Below are 13632 nucleotides of genomic sequence, written 5' to 3'. Positions count from 1 at the left end.
CTGGAAGGACACAAACACAGTCACAGATTTACAATTAAATCAAGATGTCCAGCGCTGATTTGAAATTCAAAGCCTTGCTTGTTTTGGTTAAGTGCCCTTTGTTTCCAAGCTATCAAATAACATCATCTGTATACCAAGAGGCAAGGAGGCATGTTGTTTTGAAAAGTAAAGCAGCTAAAATACACTGACAACTTTATTAGGTGCACCTGTTTAACTGCTTGTTGATGCAAATAGCTCGTCAGCCAATCACCTGGCAGCAACTCAATGCATTTAGGCATGTAGACACGGTCAAGACAACCAGGTGAAGTTCAAACCGAGCATCAGAATGGGGAGGAAAGTTGATTTAAGTGACTTTGAACGTGGCATGGTTGTTGGTGCCAGGCAGGCTGATCTGAGTATTTCAGAAACTGCTGGTCTGTTTCCAGCACCTTGTTGAATCTATGCCACCAAGAATTAAGGCAGTTCTGAAGGCAAAAGGGGTCCAACCCAGTACTGGCAAGGTGTACCTAATAAAGTGGCCAGTATATGTATGTGGAAATATTCAAAGTGGAAAATGTTTGCCATGTCAGTGTCAAGTAATGCATCAGTGAGCATGAGGGGCCACACTGAAGTAAAACTGTGATGTTATCAGTTTCTATGTGGAAAATTTCAGTTTCGTGTTCTGGCATCATTTCGACACGTTATCAGAGAGGAAAGGTCAACAACACATAACTCGACTGTAATGTTTCTAACACAACAGAAAGGACATCACTCAACATCGGATCACTATAGAAGCAGTCCACTCCTGAGCGCTGTCTAGAGGCTTGTCCACTTAACACGTCTCCATTGGACTGACTGATGTTAGTTAATGTGTTTGTACAGTCACCTCCACGGTAAATGAGTCAAAGTTTATTAAGGTGGAGCCGCGCCATCAGTGAGTGTACTGATCAAACATCAGAGCTCAAACCTGAACAAACATGCCACTGATGAATTACAAAAGTCGTGGTCAAACGTGTATTCTAGGGAGCTCATGACTGCATTATTTCTAGTAGAGCTTGCACCAGTATGAAAACCAACCCTTTACACTAGGTGCTCTGCTCCTCATGTTATGAGACATATTAGGGACCCGTGTAGTGTAAATGATTTCAGTTGTGTAAAAATTCTAATGCAGAATGGTTTAGGTATATTAGGTGCAGCAGAAGGGGGTGAATTAAGGGTTTACTTCTTTTTTTGTACTTTATTTTTATTTTCAAGATATAAAAACATTACAACATAGAACAAAAGCTTTGGTCACCTATGTAATTTCATAGATAAGACATTTATGGGAATACATGTCATTTACAGGGGCAGATCAACAATCCGACATGTACACAATCCACTTTTCCCAAAATTTCAAGAATTTGTCAGTCTGTTGATTCAGTAAAAAGGTTATTCTCTCCATCGTTCGGACTACTGTCATAATGCCCACCCAGTTGGTCTTTGTTGGAGGCTCGGGCTGCAGCCACCTTCGCGTTACAGCTGTCTTACTGGTTGCTAATAATATCTTCAGTAAATATTTGTCTCATGCCAATAGACGAGGTGCAATATTTCCCAAGTATATAGTGGAAAAAGAACAGTCAATTACATCACCAAAAATGCTCCGTATTACTTGTGTTACCTCCTACCAGTATGACCAAATGGCTGGGCAGCTCCAGAATATATGAAAATGATCTGCAAGCTGTTCCCTGCATTTCCTCCAACACAGCCCCCTGCCCCGATCACCTGCCTGTGCACCTTTTAACTTTGGAGTAACAAAATATCTGATTACATTATGTCAACAGAATTCTCTCCAAAGGCCGGAGCTAGTTGAGGAAGACTGCACAGAGCACATATTCAACCAGTCCTCCTCTGAAATGACAAGAGCAGATTCTTTCTCTCATTTTAATCTTACTGTATCTGTTGAATGTTTTTAAGTGGCCTGGATACTTGAATACAGTCTTGAAAATTAAGGGTTTATTTCAGAGTTAGCAATTATTCACTGATGAACCAAGAGATTATTTTGTGAGTTTTATTTTGTTTTATGCTGATAAAATGTTTATTTGAATGATTGATCGATTGATTACCACCATGTTCATGTTTTCTCTTTTTCCATGGGAACGACTCGTATTTGCACTCTGCTACAAATACCAGCAGTGTGATGAGGCGCTGAGCATTGAGTCTGCGCTGAGCGCCTACATTTGCGTTTTTTTTCCTGCTCGCAGAGAATTGAAAACTATTCAAATTGGGGTAAACCACTGCAGCCGCTCGTCATTGTCACTTTCTACCCAGCTGTCTGCTCACAGTGTAGGAGGGGCAGGACAAATAGCCTACCACAAAGACAAACCGTCATGTCGCTAAAAAACAACAACGGAGAAGAAATGAATACTGAACCCACACAGATCAGCTGGTCAGTTTTCTCTCCCTTTATCCAGAGCGAGTACATTACCCTGTGCAGACGGGTTTACTTCCACATATATTCTGCATCATAGCAACCAGACGCAACAAACAATTATTTAATTTGTTATAAAACTGTCCCCTTTGTCATTTAGAAATCAACAATATACCTCATAATAGCCTAACAATGAAGCTTTTTTACAAGGTACTAAAATCAGAATATAAGAAATAATTTGCAAAAACAACAAAAAAATGGCGGTAATACTACACATCATGCCGTTAAGCTACCCTTAATCATTGCAAGCTCTCGCCCCAACAGCCTCTCTTTACACATCTGTGGCCATTCCGCTGTCCTGTGCTGTTCTTGTTCTGTCACGAGCATGCTAGTGCTAGTTGGCTGGAACGGTGTTGTTGGGCTCAGTCCGAGCCACTTTGTTTGTTTCCCCTTACACAGAGCCAGGGCTGCATATGAGCACTTGATTTTTTTCCAGGGCACACAGAGAAGGGAGAGCCGGCCAACCTTGTGGAGATACTAATCGAATCTGACAAAAAATGTCACCGGCGTCTGCACTCTGCACCTTCAATGTGTTACTCCTGTGATAAAATGGTGTCCTGTCCAGGCTGCCTCATCCTCAGTGTAGTCTTCATTACAGCAGAGTAATACAATACAAAGAAATAAAAAGGTCATGCTGCCTCATTGTTGACAGGTTTGCAAGGGCCTTGTGAGCCTCGTGGTTCTTTTCAGTAGCTTTAATCACAGGCACTTCAGACTTAATCTGGGCCTCCTCCCATTATACACACACACACAACCTCCAGTTTTTAAAAACAACTCTGACTGAAAAATTCCTCCTCCATCCTTTTCATCCTTCCACCCTACAAATACAACAAAAACAAGCAGGTACATCCTGGAATCAAACCAGGAACTCTGAGGTAAGTTCAACAAGCGTCTTTGTTGGTGGCTGCTTGTGTTTACCAGGTGCACTGATAATTTCTCTCTCACCTTTGGCCTTGCACTCCCCGGTTGCTGAATTCATCTGGTAGTCCTCGTGGCAGTCGCAGGTGAGGCTGCCGTTGATGTGAACACACAGCTGATCACACACGTCGCTCTCCAGGCACGTGTCGATCTCTAGGTGAAAGAACATTTGAAAAGAAGTTTTAAGAGTGTAGTATTAAAAACAGTGTACGTCAAAGTCCAGTTTCCAGTGCTTCATAATAAAAATGGTCGACATATTAAGGTCATTTTGTGCGATTAGTCAGGACAAATAATTAACTAGTGATGTAAACTTATGGAAGCTTGTACTCACCCTCACACTGGCTGTCCCCGACCAGCCTCATGTTGTCGGGGCAGTCGCAGAGGAAACCCATCGGCTGGTCCAAACACACATGAGAGCAGCCTCCGTTATTGAACTTACACTCGTCCTGATCTGCAAAACAACATTACATCATCAGTGGTTTCAAACAAAGAATACTGCCATTTGCCAGCATGATACATGTGGAGCTTTTTTTATTCGTGCTCACATACACAACATTGTTAAAATTACCGGAATGATGTCTCAAATGACAAATGGTGTTCAGATGGGTTAAAAAAAAAGTATTTTATGTATTTTACATGTTGATAACACAGCAAAACACTTTGTTCCTTAATGGTATTCATGTCTTTCCATCCATGGCCATCCTAGAATGTTCAAAACCTTCTTTCGACCGGTTCATAGTTACACACACCGATCAGCCAAAACATTAAAACCAGTCGCGGGTGAAGTGAATAACATTGATCATCTTGTTACAGTGCAATGTTCTGCTGGGAAACCTTGGGTCCTGGCATTCACGTAAATGCTACCTGATGCGCTCCACCCACCCGAATGGTTGCAGACCAAGTAAACCCCCGTGGCAATGGCACCTGACGATGGCAGTGCCCCCCCAGCAGGACAATGCACCACACCACACCACAAAAACTGCTCAGGAATGACCCCAGGAACGGGACAAAGAGCTCAAGGTGTCGACTTTGCCTCCAAATACCTCAGATCCCAATCTGATTGAACATTTGACGGGACGTGCAGAGGTATGCCCGATTCACGGTGGGTCCTCCTTGGGCCGGACTTGGCTCTGACCTGTCAAGGCATGAACACAGGACCTCTGGGGGGTGTCCTATAGTGTCTGGCACCAGGGCATTGGGTCCTGTGGGTTGAGAGGTGGGGTAACAGCACGTCCCAAAGATGTTCAATCAAACTGGGATTTGGGGCATTTGGAGGCCAGGTCAATGCCTTGAGGTCTCCGTCATGTCTCTCGGGCCACTCCTGAGCAATTTATGTAGTGTGGCATGGCGCATTGTCCTGCTGGGGGGGCCACTGCTACTGGGGAGTGCTGCTGCCATGAGGGGGGGGTACTTGGTCTGCACTGGTGTTTAGGTGGGTGGAGCGTGTCAGGTGGCATCCACATAAATGTCAGAGCCCATGGTTTCCCAACAGAACATTGCATTATGAAATTAGTGAGGATCAGTGGCTAAAGATCTGTGCTCAGATACATACAGTTACTAATGCCAATTTGTGGCGGGAGTTTCAATGGAAGTTAGTCAACAGATTTTTTAGAATGCCTCAAAGTGTGGCAAAGATGAATTCAAATCAGACAAGTATGTGCTGGAGGGGATGTAGAGAGACCATAGCTACTCATTTACATATATTTTGGCAATGTCCACTGTTAGATCACTTTTGGAAATCAATCTTTACCACTGTGAACAAAATATTAGATGTAGAACTGGTAAGAGACCCTCTGATAGCAATTCTTGGGATGAAACCAGATGCAATTTACAGCAGGAAAAGGATGTATCTCTTACAAATACTATTAATAGCTGCAAATAAAGCAATTACACTAAGGTGGCGTAAACAGGATCCCCCTACCCATGCTGAATGGCTAACAATTCTAAGAAATATTTACACAATGGAAAAAAATCACTTACATGTTGAGATTACAGAGGGAATTATTCATACAAAGATGGATGCCATTAATTAAGGTAGTGGGGGGAAAATGGGATTGATAATTGAAAGACAATTAATTAACTGGTTGCAATGGGAAGAGTCTTCCATGGTATGAGGACTGTTTTGGATGACAATACTGTGTGTGGTATTTCACAATTATTATTAGTGTTATTTTTGTTATAGGCCACAAAGATTTTTGAAATGTTGGTCTGCAACTGATAGTTATCTTCATTATGAAATGTTCGGTTGATCCCTTTTTCCATCTATGTTGTTGGATAAAGATATGTATTATATATGTCATATATGACAATACAAGGTGAACCCATGTATAACCCATGATGAGTTTTATTTATTTATTTTAATTACTTTGACAGCTACAAATCAAGCCAGAAATCTTGGTGTTGTTATTGACTCAGACCTGAACTTCAACAGCCATTTAAAGTTTATTACTAAATCTGCCTATTACCACCTGAAAAATATAGCTAGAATTAAGGGGTTTCTGTCTAAACAAGACATGGAAAAACTTATTCATGCATTCATTTTAGTAGGTTGGATTATTGCAATGGCTTATTTACAGGCCTTAACAAAAAATCAATCTTACAGCTGCAGCTGATTCAGAACGCTGCCGCCAGAGTCCTTACAAACACCAGGAAACTGGACCATATTACACCGGTCATTAAATCGCTACACTGGCTTCCTGTGAGTCAAAGAATAGATTTTAAAATCTTACTGCTGGTCTACAAAGCCCTAAATGGTCTCGGACCAAAATACATGCTTGATCTACTGGTTCCCTACGAAGCATCCAGACCCCTTAGGGGTCTATAAAGTAATCTAAGCTAGAGTAACTTTTGTAGGAGGATGAGAAGTAAAAGATTTCTCTTTCTGACTGGCTCATTGATCATCAATCACTGCCAAGACCTCCATCCTAATACACAATATACTGCATAAGAAATTGAGCACTGGAATACAGTGTGAAACAAACCCAAATTGTCGTCGCAAATGCTGGCTACAGTTATCATCACCTTCATGATGAGTTTATTGATGACAACAAAGCGACTGAGTCTGCAACCACATTTTTATTTTGGTATGGAACTTTTTTTTATCTTTAACTTTTTTTATTTATCTTGGTATAGCAACACCTTTTTTAGAACTATATGATGCAGAGAATACGCGGTCTGTCCATTTAGTTCAGAGTTTTAGATGTTATGATGTTGTAGGATTTGTTTCTCGCAGGAGGCAAACAGGGTTGATTCGAATAAGATGATTAAGACCTTAAGGTCTGATGTACCAAATTTTACATTTTACATTTTTAACTGATAAATTTTTTGTTTCACAATTGTCAACTGCGCAGTCCTCGGGGATGGACCTCCTCTTCGAATTATTAACAGTGAGTTTCTCTTTTGCCAAACATTTGCTGCACTATGGCGTAATGGGGGATTCATAGGCCTGCATTTAAGGACAAATATGAAAGAAGTTCTTTTATTATTTTGGTCATTGGCCGGTGTATTGGATGAATTAACAATTTGACCTGAAAAAATACAAATAAATACAAGTCATCCTGGGGGGATTGTGAATGTGTAAGTTTTGCGCCAATCTATCCAGCAGTTGCTGATAAATTCCACTGTTGTGTGTCATGTTTTGGGCCAGAGGAAGGAGCCACAGACACAACCTACACAGCAGAGCTTAGATTAAAACATAAAATTGAGGCATCATGAGGGTAAAAGTAATGCTGTTTGCATTTAAAAAAAAAAAAAAAAAAAGTATCACAAAGAAAGATAAATGTGTTCATAAAATATACAAATAATATCCTGATACACTTTCTATCATTTGGATCAATCAAAAACATTTGTCTAAAACCTTTCATGATTAACCAAAAGCAAATTCATAGTTTGATGAAAGCTGATTGTTTATTAAATGATTTAAGCGTGGACACTTTACACACTGCCAGATTTTGCTTTGTCGTCAGGAATGAGTAATACATTAGGATAATCAGAACCAGCTGGTTCGATTAAAGGGACAGTACTCTGAACTGCACCACAACGCCAAATCACTGAGCTACAGATTGATTCCAGATGTTGTACAGTTACTTGTTACAGTGAAAAACAAAGCTGCATTACATTTACACACTTAATGCTGCAACTGATTAGGATTTTGATCACTGATTAATCTGTTGATTATATAATTTTACTTTGATTCATGAGTTTCTCAGAGTCCGAGGTGACGTCTTTAAATATCTTGTTCTGTTGGATCAACAGTCCAAAGATGTAAAACAGAGAAAAACAGCAAATCATCACCTTAAAAAAGCTGCAACCAAAGAATTTCATTTTATTTTATTTATTATTTTCATTATTTTTGCTTGTGAAATGACTGAAAAGATGTTTTCTTTCTGTGACAATCCTAACTCAGACTCAGAAACTGATCAAACAAGTTGCCATCTTTGAATTATTTATTGATGGAATATGAAATTCCTCGACCAGTTGAAACTTTTGGCTGTTTGAACTCAATTTTAAGGTCAAACTGTGTTTAGTTACATTTTACCCACCGACAGAAATTATATGACACTTCCATCAATGAAAACTTCATGAAGATTTAAGTAGTGTTTTTGTGGTATTTCCTGGTGGCCACTGACAGACCACACAGATTAGTTAACACTGTTACACACATGTAAACAGACAGAAGCCTGAGGATGTGTGTCACAAGATGCTGGCTGCCTTTCTGTACAGTCAGTGTGTGATATGGAGCAGTTCTATACTGCCCTCTGCTGGCTGCTTAGTGAAACATCAAGTACTACAGTGGTGGCCAAAATTATTAGAACACCTGACAGATCTGAAATTATTGATGTTGTCAAGCAGATGTGCACGCAGTGGGATGCTTTGCAGCTTTTTTTTTTTCAGTGACCAGTGGCTGGATGCCAGATTGAATGCAGCAGAAAACATATACAAAGCTCTGAATAATGAATCTCTGCGACTGTATCTTTTCTTGGACTGGGTTCTGCCTAAGTTCACAGACATTAGTGAGCATTTTCAAAGCGAGAGGGTTAAAATAACAACAGTAATAAGAATATGTTAAACTTACAAGGACATCCTTTTATCTTTTATGGACAGGGGCGATGATCTCCATTAAGACATCGCCCAGATTGAGCTGAGAGACGAGGCAAAAATCATACCACCGCAATGTACCTGGGTGTAGGTGTGATGCAGCTCCTCGGTAGGCACAAGCTGCAACCTGCTGTTGTCTGTCTCTCTCCTGCCATCACGATTGACGCACAATCACAATCACTATATCCATCTCTGTTCCCTCTGATGCAACCTGTGCCTCGCATTCTGGACATAGCCAACAGGGACACCGTTCAGGAAATAGATAACGAGTGGCGAAAGATGGCCTTAACGAACCTGCCTGACAGCTCCAAAGAGATGGATGTGGATGACTTCTGGCATAATGCCTTAATAATGAAAGACATGGGCGGGAAACAAGTGTTATTAAGCACTTAGCATCATTTGTGCTTGTTTTCCCACATTCAAATGCCTCGTGTGAGCGCGTTTTCTCAAAAGTGAACTTGATCAAAACCAAGCCACACACCCGAGAGCGCAGATGCAGAAGACCTGAAACACTAACCAGACTGGGCTTCTTACAGGAGGGAGTCTCAAAGAGAAGTTCTTAAACAGAGTGTCTCAGACAGAAGGCCAAAACACACCGGCAGCGAACGCAGCGTGTCAAAAAATGCGGCCCTATTATTTTCAATGTACAACCCCACACCGGCAGTGGCTACACACACGTTAGCGCTCCTGGACACGTTGCCCTGTGGCACTTCATGCCACTGTCCTATTTCCAGCCTCACCGCCGCAGAAAGAAATGCATTTTCCCCCCACTCATTCTCTGCTTGTACATACCAGCTCCCGTAGCAGCTCTTCTCTGCTCCTGTGGCAGCTCAACTCCTCTCCTCTCAATGGATGCATAAAGAGAGCTCTGTTTCTGTTGCCGTCTTGTGTGTGACAAAGACTGGATGATGAGAGACTCGTAGTTGAAGTCGTGAAATTTTCCAAGCTAAACGACCTACAATCCCATCATTATAAACGACAATAGCCAAAAAGACATTGCCTGGTGAGTCACAGCTCTGGAGCTTCAAGTTTAATTAGGAGCTCTGCACACATGATTTTAAGCTAACACAGAGGTGGAAGAGGTACAGATCTTTCGGTACAAGAAGTAATAACTTTGTGTGGTGTGTGTGCTAGGGGGCAGCGCAGCAGCGCTAGTGTGTTTTCAGCTAGAGAGTGAATACACGTGTTCCAGCACTGATTTCCTTTTGGGTTGTGATTTCAGGATGTGAAGCCTTATTACTCACCACAGTTGTCCTCGTCGCTGCCATCAGAGCAGTCTGGGCAGTGGTCACACCTCCAGGTATGGCGGATGCACTGACCGTCTCCGCACTGAAACTCAGATGCTGTACATGTGGGAGAAGTCTGCGGGTGTGGCTGAGACAAACCGCACAACTCCTGAGACTCGTCCCGTCCGTCTTTGCAGTCAGCTCGCCCATCACACAGCTTGTTTCTGGGCAGGCAGGAGTCAGACGGGCCGCAGGAGAAGGAGCCGGCGGTGGTGCAGTTCAGGCAGGAAGCCTCGTCACTCTCGTCGCCACAGTCGTCTACGCCATTGCAACGTAAATGTAGAGATATGCACCGTCTGCTGTGGCAGGCAAATTCATCTTTCTTGCACCACAGGTGACCTGTGAAGAGCCACACTTTATATCAGTAACTAAGTCTGTACAGAGTCTCAAAGCTTTCACTACAAATATCTGAAGTTGGTGAACTTCACTAACATGACCAGCAACATTAGGTTTCCCACATCTTAGTATCTGATTTTTGTTGATAATAAATCTCTGTATGCAGTTTCAATACGACTCAAGAGAGCAACAAATGTCATGTGACGTCAGAGTAAACTCACTTGAAGGAATCATAAAAAGAATTTGAAGAGAATCGATTTGGGCAGATTAATAAATTATATATATATTGTCCAATGGATCCATCATATTAGCTCATATTAAGCAATCCTGCTCCACATCAAATACATCCAGAGGCCTGTACTACGGAGCCAGAATATCTTTTCGTTATCTGGCTTCATTAACTCCAACATTGGACGTCTGGATAAATGAATCACAAAGCTGGTCAGCAGCTTGCTAAGATTTTCCCATCCAGCCATGGTTATGTGAAAGAGGCAGGGTTCTTAATGACGAGCAACATCATCAGAACCATGAATGAAGTAGCCTACTTCATATGATATGAAGGCAGAGGCTTAAAATACCTATAAGTATTATCATATATCACTCTGGGAAACAGTTAAAATGCAACTAAAATCTCCATTTTATCCAAGTCGGATTTTTTTTCTCCAGTTATCTGACAGGTCAGGAGTAGCTTGTAGTACTGAAAACCCAGGTTAGCCCTGAAGTCACCTCATTAACCCCAAATCCTGCCTCATAATACAGGCTTCTGGGGCCGTATTCAAATCTCTCAGAGAGCTCCTAGCTCAGCCTAAATTTCTTCAGTAAGGAGTCCTGGCTTAGGAGTGATTTAGCATAGTTCTCAGAACGACTCTGAGCAAGGAAGGGACAGAAACATTTATCTTACTGAGGAGGTGTGGTTGACCCTGTTGCTAGTTATGACACACTCTTTAAACAGATGTGATTGGTTGTCACAGACACACCCTTTTGTGAGCCTGCAAAGTGTGGACACCCAGTGGAAATGAAATGAACTGCTGACTGTGAAAGTGTCGTCACTGTTAGTGTGATCACTGCTGATGGAAGGTTCAGACTCAAGTCATCACTGCTGCACTGTTGCATTTTTCCAGTTTTCCAAATATCTTGGTGTTGTGATCATTTTATTTCTGGTGTTATAGTGTTAGATGGGAAGTGTGTGTGTACCCTAATGACATCAATCACATGTATTATCCCTGCATAATCTAATCTGTAGCAATTAATTTACTCACTGTCATCCAGCGTTATTTCTCTGCAATGTTCTCCTCTGCTTAGGAAACCCTTAAGCCTGTTAAAAGTCCTCCTCCCTGCTCCTAACTGTTTTTCACCTTAGGAGCTCTTTTAAGATCTAAGATGCTCTGTGAATAACGTCTATCTTTACAAAGACCCAGTCTTAACTTTAAGGTTAAGATAATATAGAAATCCAATATTGTCATGAAGCAACATTGCCAAATTTGCCTGAGACACCCAGACTTACTGGACTTTATAACTTCAAGTTTAACTTTAACTTTAATTCTAACCTGACTGAAACTGCATTGGTATGTGTTGGGCTGCTCTACGACTGACAACAGATCACTTCCTAATGCATTTATCCGTTTTCTTTTGAAGAACTGTGCTGCACGTCTGAGCAAAACAAAGTAAACCTTGTTCACTTTCTTCATTTTCCTGGCCGGCATTCAAACCAGCGACTTTCAGGTCTAAGTCCACGTCTCTGACCTCTAAAGAACACTGCCAGTATTCATACCCGCTAACATTCCTCACATCAACAGTGTTTTGTTAAATGACTGCAATCACATTAAATCCTTTTACAGCACTTTCTCCAGCTGAGCAAACGTTACGCAGAGCAACAAATCCCTCCAGAATTCAATATCAACGTCTCTCATGACTTTAACCAGATTATAAAATAAAAATCTGCATCTGTATTTTCCCACAGAGTGAAAGAAAATGAGATGAAGGTCAGTTAGAATCAGGTCAAACTGCATTACACAACACTGTAAGTTGAATAGGACACACACTGTCCAACACAAGTGACTGTCCGAGCCTTGTAGACTCGGACACCATTTGTGATGATGATGCCACTGAGAGCAAAACTGGTGAACTTCCTGATAATGGCCTCTGATCTGCAGACAGTGTAGACTCAGCACTGAGTGTATAAAATGTAGGTTAAGCACTTTATTATTGTGAAAAACAATCAACCCATCCATCTATCCACCCATTCCTCTCTCCCTCTCTCACAACTAAAAAGTTAAGTGCTGCAGAGCTACTTAGAAAATCCCTTTAGGTAATGGACCAGTTGGTTGTTTGCACTGAGAAAACTGAAGGAGTAGCCTAAACATTCACTCTGAAGAAAGAAACCATCATGATAAATTTCAGTTTAGCTTCAGGACTTCAGATGTGCTTATGCAATTTAGGCCCTTCAGTTACCTGGAGGAAAATGTTGCACCTGCCCTAGGGGAGGTAGGGGGGCCCATTGTGATCTGACACACCTATGATCTGAATGCCTTTTCATGTCTTACGAAACCTCTTGCATCGTTGTTGAACTGGCTTTATAAACGACCTTTCCTTTCCTTTCTCAGATTCCTAGATTACTATCTAAACTATCAGAGACATATCAGTTTTATTTTGGTTTGGTTCATGCTGCCAGAAAAAGAGCGTGTGAAAATATACTTGTGTGCATGTGCGTGCAGTTTGAGATGGGATCGTGTTGTCGACATCATGCTCACCACAGCGGTGTTCATCTGATCCGTCCTCACAGTCTCTGTGTCCGTTACACACACTCAGTGTCGGGATGCACGAGCCATCGCTGCACCTGAACTCCAGCTGCTCGCGGCAGGCGGGCAGAGAGTGACCTGCAGCACCTGAAACACATCAGACAGTTTACTGTTAGCTCATGTACTGACGACATTTCTCTTTTTTTAATGTGAGATTATATGAATAGGTGTGTCACCCTGTGATACATCAATTAACTATAAATATACAATGATAAATAACAACATGGTGCAGGTTTAAATTTTAAGGTATGTTACCATAATTTTGGGGTCTGAGAAAAATATCTTTGATTCTATTTCATATTCAAGGTTCTGCCTACTATATTTTATGTAAATGTGTTTTTTTTTTCTTTCAGTGTTTTAAACTTTGTGTACATTAACAAGGATAAAAATTTAAAAAAGAAAGAAAAAAAAACAATCAAACAAGCAATTTACCAATCAAACAGATATAAAAAATACAAAATACAATACAAAGAGTAGCATACAGTATACACATACATAATTATACTGTATGTGTGCATGTACACTTCAAACTTGTGCACTCAGTCATACACATACCCACAAACACCTGCAAAAAAATAAAATAAAAAAAATTAAAGGAAAATAAAGTTTAAAAAAAACATAAAAATAAATACATAAATACAAAAACAGTTACAAAAAAAAGTGCTACCCTTGATGACTGTCTATTAATTAATCTTTCCACATATGAGTTTCAGATTTCCCTTCATTTATAAGCTAAGTACTCCATTTGATA

General features: G+C 41.0%; 1 protein-coding gene across 1 annotated transcript in view; it reads right to left on the bottom strand.

The window, feature by feature from the left end:
* The window catches only part of LOC126397131 (very low-density lipoprotein receptor-like), a 34382-nt gene that overhangs the window by 19334 nt on the left and 1416 nt on the right, over positions 1–13632 (bottom strand). The window contains exons 3-6 of the mRNA XM_050055672.1: positions 12834–12968; positions 9706–10086; positions 3696–3815; positions 3392–3517 (exon numbers count right to left, since the gene is read on the bottom strand). Of these exons, the coding sequence (XP_049911629.1) occupies positions 3392–3517; positions 3696–3815; positions 9706–10086; positions 12834–12968 (762 nt within the window). The remainder of the gene's footprint in view (positions 1–3391; positions 3518–3695; positions 3816–9705; positions 10087–12833; positions 12969–13632) is intronic.

The sequence above is a fragment of the Epinephelus moara genome, chromosome 10 (genome assembly GCF_006386435.1).
Source record: "Epinephelus moara isolate mb chromosome 10, YSFRI_EMoa_1.0, whole genome shotgun sequence".
Lineage (NCBI taxonomy): Eukaryota > Metazoa > Chordata > Actinopteri > Perciformes > Serranidae > Epinephelus > Epinephelus moara.
Note: the sequence above shows the minus strand (reverse complement) of the source record. Positions and strands in the feature narration are given on the sequence as shown.